Source organism: Solanum tuberosum, unplaced genomic scaffold, assembly GCF_000226075.1.
Source record: "Solanum tuberosum cultivar DM 1-3 516 R44 unplaced genomic scaffold, SolTub_3.0 scf00288, whole genome shotgun sequence".
NCBI classification, from domain to species: domain Eukaryota; kingdom Viridiplantae; phylum Streptophyta; class Magnoliopsida; order Solanales; family Solanaceae; genus Solanum; species Solanum tuberosum.
In genome coordinates, this window is record NW_006239213.1 from 568795 (window position 1) to 577654 (window position 8860).

The following is an 8860-nucleotide window of genomic DNA, read 5'->3' on the forward strand; positions in this document are numbered from 1 at the left end:
ATTCAAACTTTCAAGTCTAAAAAACTTGAAATAATATGTTAAAAGATAAAAATTATGAAAAAGTATAAAAAGTATTTAGAAATTATATCAAAGTAAATACTTTTATGTATAAAATAAATTTAAAAATTATATATATAATGTACAGTTGTATTTTTCTTTTCAATACCAAACTAAGAGCATGTTTGGCATTGCTACTAACAACATATATATATATATATATAATGTCGGATTGGATTGATCTCGAGTTAACTTTTTTTAGTTAAAAACAAACCAACTCAAATATAATTGGATTTTTTTTCTAATACCAAACCATTAGTCAAGTTATTTTCGATTTAACTCAATTTGAGATTTGATTTGATTTTCGATTCAATCTTATACCCTTTACTTAAAAGTCACAAACTCTCATCACTTGTCATACTTATCTTTAGATAGAATTAAGGTAAACTAAAAGTTGGCATTTCAATTTATTGGGAGGGAAAACGAAGACGATAATATTCTTTTGAGATGTCATATTTAGTGCTACAACTTATCACTTAATAGAATATCAATTAATCATGATCACAATAGCTATTTTCTTCGTCTCAATTTATATATCTCCTTTTAGTTCAATATGGAATTCAAAAAAAAAAAAAATTGTGATCTCAAACTAAGAGTATATAATCCTTCAAACCGTAGAATTATAAATTTGTCAAATAAAAAATTGGAATTGAAAACTAACCGTGAAAAGAGAAGAAAAAAACATTTTCTAGGAAAAATTGTTTGAGACAGAAGAAATATAACTAAATATTAATTGGCAGGAAGTTACTTTTTTTCAATGAAAACACCTAAAACAGTCTTCAAACTTTTAATGAATAATTTTGTAATTCAATTTCATACTAAAAAAAAAATTCCCGCTTAGAGTATGGTAGGACGAAATATATAAAAACTTTTAAATTATAGATAGCAGTATTTGTTGTTATTTAGAGAATGAAAAAAATACTTTATCCTGCAACCACTATTCTGTTTCCAGAAACTTGGCTAACATCTAATATCAGCAACCAAAACAAAAATAAAGAAAAACAATTAATTTTTCAGTTTTCAGAAACTTGGCTAACCTCTAATATAAGCAACAAAAAAAAAAACCAAACACGAACTATCCACTTGACAAAATATTTCTCAAAAACACTTGGGGAAGAAAAGAGAAAATGGCGTAAATGGTCCTTAAACTATCACAATAGATCTAAAATAGTCCTTTAACTATATATTTGACGGGTATAGTCCTTAATTATCCACCCTTTTGTCAAGTTTGGTTTCTATTCACTTTTTATATCCACTGTTAACAAACACTGTCATTCAGTACTTTCTCTCTTGATGTTCTTTTTCCCTCCTATTTTCTTCATTGTCGCTACAGTTAAGAAAATCCTAGAATCTAGATTTTGGCGCAGTTTCTATGCTAATTTTTGTGTAGTTTGGTGCTGATTTTTGGTGGTTGGGTGCTGCTGTCTGTGCAATAGTTTGGTGCTGTTTTTTGCGCAGTTTGGTGACGTTTTTGGAGCTGTTTTTGTGCAGTTTGGTGACGTTTTTGGAGCTGTGTTTTGTGCAGCTTGGTGACGTTTTTGGAGATGTGTTTTGTGCAGTTTGGTGCTATTTTTTGGTGGTTTGATGTTGCTCTCTAGTATTGCGTTATGTATAGTTTGGTGTTGATTTTGCAGTTTTCTGTTGATTGGGTGTTTTGGTGCTGCAATTCGATCGAAGTTTTATAACTGCTACATTTTTTTTGTAGTTTAAGCTATTTTCTGCACAAAAACTGTTGAAAACAAAGCACTATAGTTCAATTTATTTGCTGATTTTTGAACTTTTCTGCAATTTTATGCAGTTTCATTGATGTAATGACCAATTATTAACATGAAAATAGAATAATATTTTCTCAATTGTGTTCGTTACTTTGCATTTTGCTTTAACTCGCATGAAATAACGATTAACGACATAATTACAGACAATGAAGAAAAGAATTGGAAAAAAAAAAAGTGAAAAAATAGTGAGATAATAGACAAAGGAAATGACAAAAAAGAAAGTCAATGGAGAAGAACTAAAAAGAAATAAAGTGAGGAAACAATGAGATAATGGAGAAAAAGAGGTGGAAAAAAGAAAAGAGACAGAATTCAACCTTTATATAAAAAGTGATATAGACCAAACTTGACAAAAGGGTGTATAGTTAAAAGACCATTTTAGACCTACTGTGATAGTTTAGGAACTATTTATTTCATTTTCTCGGGAAGAAAACAAGTAAATTTTTATAACTTGCCACAGAAACTATAATTTTCTTCTAGGATGACAACTTTTCACATACATCCTAGTTATTAACAGGACAATCACGACACACAATTAACACGATTGATGTTGCAGTAAAAATGAATTAAGAGAAAAAGAACCAACGAGCATTAACAGCTTCCTGAAAGTTTAATATACTCCGACCTCGTTTCTAGCTCTATCCATTAGTTTTAAGGTGGGGGAAGCAATGCTAAACTGCCACAACAGATTGATAAGACAGACTAATATACCAAAAACCCTCATCTAAAACACGTGTAACTTGACAAGGAAAAAGGAATTGCCTAAAATAAGCCACAAGACGAAAGAAACAAAAAAAATTCATAAACCCAAACCAAGGTCTGAAACTAATCAAAGCTAAAACACCAAGAAACTGTCCCACGAGGGAAAATGGGGCCTTCCATACTTTCCCAACTCTTCTAGAAACAGATGACTCTAGACTTCCTGCCAAATATTGAATTTTCTCTGAGAACTTATTTCCAGCAACAACCAACTCCAAATGCTGCTCGGATAACAAGGGAAGCCATGGTTATGAGATCTAACCAAGCACCACTCATGTGCATATCATGTAGTCATAAAGCTCCAATCTAGGACCTCTTAACCACAGACCACCCTTCATTAGCTGAAGTTAGCATCCATTAGAAGCCCCATTTGCTACAGGTTTCTTTTCTGATATAGTGACTGGTTTAGCATCCTTCACATCATCTCCTGATTTTGTAACTGGTACAATTTCGGTAAGCTTGACTTCCACAGTAGTAGTCTGGGCAGCAGCCGGTAAATTTTCTTTGTTCAAGCAAGCAGAAACTTCTGAAGGTTTCTGTGACTTGAGGTCAACCTTTGAATTATCTCTGTTCTTCTCTTCAGTAGCTTTACCTTCCCATACCTGAGACTGAGACAACCAAAGAAAAAAACCCATATTTTACTACCAAAAAGAGATCAAGTTATGAAGACATTGAGTACTGTCAAATGCCCAAATGAAAGCACCCCATCATGTTCTTTTTCAAATTCATCTGATAGCAAACAATCCAAGCACAAAGAAGCTACCTGCTTCTGGAATAGCTGTTGCTTGGCCTTCTTATCCTGAATTCTCTTCTGACGATCCTCATAGAACTCAAAATCATCAAGGATGCACTGTTTGCTAATATGATCCTTAAATATCTTGAGCACTTGCAGACCCTGCTCCACTTTAACCTGTACCAAACAGAGAAACAGCTGGTAAAGACTTACTATTGACATTTATACAACAGTCAAATTAACAAGGACAGACTATACACCACGCCCAAAAAACACTACCCTTCTTTCTCACAATATTAAAACCAGTCACATACCTCCTGAGTATCTCTGCTGTTCGTAACAGGCTTGTTCTCGTTGTTTTCCAGTGTGATGTGTTTCAACAAGCTATTTGGTACATCCTTCACAATGTGCCACTTGACAGGAAAACAGCCGACCCACTTGTCTTGCTGCCAATACTCCACATTCTTGTTGAAATCAACTGGCCCTACCATCTCTGCAACACCAACAAACTGTCCACTTGTATTTACCTGGATAAAAAGACCAAAAATGAGCAATCATGAGGATGTGAATCAAAAAAAATAATGATCATATGTATTTTCATGTATGACCAGAATTAACAAAAAAGGCTAGAGCAATGTATCGAAGAAAGCTCACCGAGAAGAAAAGAAAAACTGGGCAGCCTCCAGAATTTTGTTGAGCCTCTTGGTAAGCAGCATCAAGCTTCTTGTTGCCATTTGGTGTGCTAGCCCACACATTATATTTGATGCTTTTGTGCACATCGTCTTCACTGTAAGACTTGATGATAAAGAACTTGGCATCAGCATATGTCACTGGAAAATCTGGATGGTTGTATTGTTCTCTGTCAGGAATCAGGCTTGGTTTAACTTCCTCAGCATCTTTGGTTACAGCAAGGGGGATGTTCTGCCCCTTGACTGCCAGAGCAACTGGTGTAAAACTCTTCTGATTCTTGGATCCTTTACCTCTCGGTCCCCTGTTGAGCTCATTTAAACCATCCATGTTTTCATTGCCATAGCCATAGAAACTATTTCCTCTACCCCTGGGTTTAGACCTGTTATCAACTGTCATCCACCCACGACCTGTAGCGCGAGTATCATACCGGTTAGGCCCAAACCCCATGCCAGAATTGAATGTGTTCCCAAACTGCCCATAATATTTGTTGGGATACATCCTATTCATATACCCATTAGTTGTGTTCACGCCAGATGAAGGCCTTGGGTGGTGCATGCCCTGACAATAAAACAGTAGAATCAGTATCAACAAGTAATTGCCTTAAACACAGATACTGGAGTAACTACTACAAGTTTCTAAAGGAGACTGTAAATGTAGGAAGAAAAAGAACAGATCAATACTCTCGAATAACATACCATTACATGTGGATGAACATTCTGATTCTTTGTTGATGGAGCAGCATAGCCGTTAGAAAATGATGGCGTAAAAGAATTGTTCGCCACTGGCCTGGCTTGCCCATCAGTGAACATTGACCCATCAATCCATGGAATAGGAGAATGCACACCATCAAAACCCAGTCTAGGGTCCTGATAACCTGAAGCAGCTCCTCCAGGCAATGTGCCAGGTCCATAAGAACCATTAGCATTTAAGGATGAATTCTGGAATGCAGGCCTCACAGGCATATGCCCAGTATTTCCCTTTACACCACCATTTGCAACGACATTAGAGTTACCTTTAGCAGAATCCACAGATAATGATGCTTGGTCAGCAGCTGCTGCAGAGGTGGCAATCTCACCTTTTGGCAGGGCAGCTGAAGTAGTGTTTGAAGTACTGGTCAGGGGGAGTGGCTGGAAATACGGATAGTGATATTGTTGCGATCCATAAAGTTGGCCATCATGCCCCACAGTAGGGACAGGCGAAGTAGCAGGTGAATATGGACTATAGGGTGCATATCCATAGGCATGATGATAGATAAGTGAGCTGTTGTCTCCATAAACTCCCTGCATTTCAATTAAATCAAAACCTCAAACATACACAAAAAAAAAAGAGAAAAATAATATCTGATTGATCTACAAAGAAGCAAGTCAGGACAGCAACAAAATATCTCATTACACCAAAATGTCAATACAGGAAAAAAGATTAACACATCAAATATTGTAGCAAGAGTTCAAGCAGAATAATTTACAGGCATCTCAACTCCATCCGGATTCGCATATCGTGCATAGTCCTCCCACTCATTAGCAGAAGCATCATATCCTACAGCAGATACAAAAATATGTTAGTAAAAGCACACTATCATATGCTAAAAATAATAAATAAATAAATAAGACATTATTTATCTAAATAGAAGTACTTTATTTTATAAATCATAGCAAAAGTACTTAATATGTTGTTCTAACACTGACACGAAGTGAAGCTGAAATTAGCATACCATAATAGTATGCTGTTGAGGTATAACTGTTAGGAACATAGCACAAATTTGGATCCATGAATTCCGGCAACACAGGTGTCACAGACCGATCTGTCGACTGAACCTGACCGTTTGCCCCATGTGTAGGGTTCCCAGAAGGCTGAAAAAGAATCAAAATTTCCAATTAGGAACTGTAGACCAATTGAATGAAATCAATCATTTAGATAAATGATTAAAGAAAACTTACTTTCTTTTTTGCGTCTGCAATTTCAAGAGTCTTACTCCGAGAATCCAATGACAAATTCTGCAGCAAATCTGCAGCTTCTACCGCGTAACAGTAAAAGAAAAACAAAAAAATTCTCCACAATTTCCCAAAAGAAGTGACTAACAACTAAACCAAGAGAAACAAATTCCAATAATACCAATCAAATTTGGACTGAACAAAGCATGACTTTTCAAATTATGTACTACTTAATAAATAATAAATTCACACAAATTAGCTTATAACACTCCAATTCCGCCATTTCAAATAATTAAACAAATTAGCACATAACTTTTTGAACCAAAATAAATCCTCGGTAAAAAAGAGTCGTATATCACCAAACAGCTAACCCACCAACAAGTATAAGTTGAATATACCAACAAACGAAGAAACAAAACAATTGAATCCCATATAGAAAAGCCCAAAAAAAACAAGGTTCTGTATAAGAAAAACACAAACATCGCTCTACATGATTAAAAAAAGAAAAAGAAACACAAATCAAGCAGCCAACAGCAACAGATTTGGCAAGCTCAGATCTACCGAAGCCGAATAGAATCAGATAAAAATAAAAACCTACCACATCAACACGGACATACATATATCTACTGTATATGAATCTCCTCATATATAAAAAGAAAACTTGGGTTGATTAGATTTTAACAGGAAAAAACAAAGAAAAGCAATGAATACCCATATAAAAGTAGATATGGTAAGGATACGATCAGCAGGAGGAGCACCAGCAGCCATTCCGAGCTAGATCTTCAACAGGAGAAGCTGTAAAACCCTGAAGATGAAGAGGGTTTAAGGAAGGAGATAGAAACCCTAGAAGAGAAGAGATGGGTTCGAGAGAGTTTCAGCCGCCACACTAGTAGAGAGAGAGAAAGAAAAAAGAAATAAAAAGAGGGTTTAGGTTTGGGTTTTGAGAGAGAGAGAGAAGATTTTGTTCTCTAAAGGGATTGTGATTCAAATAGCACCACGTATTTGCTCTTAAAGGCCCTTTAATTTTCATATATTTGCAGATCTGACTACTGCCATCTCATTTGAGCTGATGTGGCATTATATTAGTGGTCAATAGTTTGAATGCTTAGAGAGGCTTTTTTTTAAATAGGACAAAAATGTCTATTTTGTGATTTCTTTTAGGTGTATACTTTTGCAGTTTCCTTGCAATTGCATTAACCCTCTCACTAAGAAACCAAAGAAATGAAGACACAAAAATAAGAAAAAAACTTATCTCCATTGGGTGTTTACATCAAATTAATATAATTTCTATTATTACATGATTTAATAAAGTAGAATACATGTTAATTAATTATGACTAAGTAAAATAAACTATAAATTTAAATACATTACATGCATGTATTGGCTCGATGTATACATCCGGTGTGGATAAGTATTACCCCAAAAATAATACTCCACTACTCACTATGTTGGTTACGGTATTTTGATAATTTAGGTTCAGTAATTTTATTTTATTTTTTTGGTTTTTAAAAATATTATATACTAATTAATTTGTTATGATTTCATATATTTTGCAGTATAATAATTTAATAATTATAATTTGTTTTACAAGTGTATAAAAATTCAAAAAAAAGAAGAGAAAATGGTCAACGACAACCTAGCCTATTACCGGATTTCCAACTACACATCTATACTCCAGGGGAATCGTATTACCCCCAAACTACTTCAAAATGAAATAAATAACCCCTTATGACTTGGCATATAGATTGTATTTCACTCTCTTTGAGAGAGTGAGTTGCCAATTTTATTTTATTTTATTTTTCTCATATTTTTTTTAATTTCTCTTTCTTTCTTCTTATTTTAGCTATACAACTATACCGTCTTCATCATTATCGTTGTTGAAGCTTTATCAATAGATGTTTGGATAAAAATTATCAACAACTAATGTAATTTATGAATAAATAATTTTTCAATTGACTTATTTAGAACATATCTAACAAATTAAATTTATTTATTTTTTAAAAACATACCTATTAATTGATTTTTTTAAAGTCATGGATGTAATCATTTAAAATTTATTTAAATATAAATTTATTAAAATGATTCGGATTATATTAAAATTCATTAATATGTTAGTCCAAATAAATATTATGGATTGATATAATTTGAGTTTAATTATTTAAATTCAATAAATATGAATTTAATTAAAGCCCCGCTTCCATAAAGCTCATATGTCATGTCACTTAAATCTTATTGGCCGAAGAGAATTCTATTTCAATCACAACTCCCCTATTCTAAAACTATAAATAGGGGTCTTCAGAATTCAGAAAGGAGGACCAAGAATTTTAACAAGAAGCTAGAGAAAGCTCGTGGATCAAAAGCTGCAGATTTCTCTACAAGTTCAAGAGTTCTAGAATTCAAGCATTCAAGTTTCAAGAATGTTCAAGTCTCAAGAACGATCAAGATCAAGACCGCCGGATTCAAGATCAAGCTCAAAGCCCTTGGATTCAACTAGAAGTCAAGATCAAGATAAAGTTCAAGTTCAAGTTCAAGATCAAGTTCAAGATCAAGATAAAGTTCAAGTTCAAGTCCAAGTTCAAGATCAAGATTAAAATTCAAGATCAAGCTCGAAGCCCTTGGATTCAACTAGAAGTCAAGATCAAGATAAAGTTCAAGTCCAAGTCCAAGTCCAAGTTCAAGATCAAGATCAAGATCAAGATCAAGATCAAGATCAAGATCAAGATCAAGATCAAGATCAAGATCAAGATCAAGATCAAGATCAAGATCAAGATCAAGATCAAGATCAAGATCAAGATCAAGATCAAGATCGAGAAAAATCTCAAGTTCAAGATCAAGCTCAATAGCCCTTGAATTATATTTGAAAAGGCGAATTCAGAGGAATAATAGAGATTGTAACACTCGCACTTAAATCAATAAAA

At 34.0% G+C, this 8860-nt stretch overlaps 1 protein-coding gene across 1 annotated transcript; it reads right to left on the reverse strand.

The window, feature by feature from the left end:
• Positions 1 to 2404: 2404 nt before the first annotated feature.
• Positions 2405 to 6881, reverse strand: LOC102583016 (uncharacterized). Its single transcript, XM_006359135.2, has 9 exons — positions 6683 to 6881; positions 5949 to 6025; positions 5723 to 5861; positions 5477 to 5547; positions 4707 to 5291; positions 3976 to 4569; positions 3636 to 3848; positions 3352 to 3498; positions 2405 to 3196 (listed from the first exon to the last, which is right to left on the reverse strand). Exons 1-9 carry the CDS (start codon positions 6708 to 6710, stop codon positions 2936 to 2938), a joined length of 2115 nt encoding a protein of 704 aa, XP_006359197.1. The 5' UTR covers positions 6711 to 6881; the 3' UTR covers positions 2405 to 2935.
• Between the last annotated feature and the right edge of the window lie 1979 nt (positions 6882 to 8860).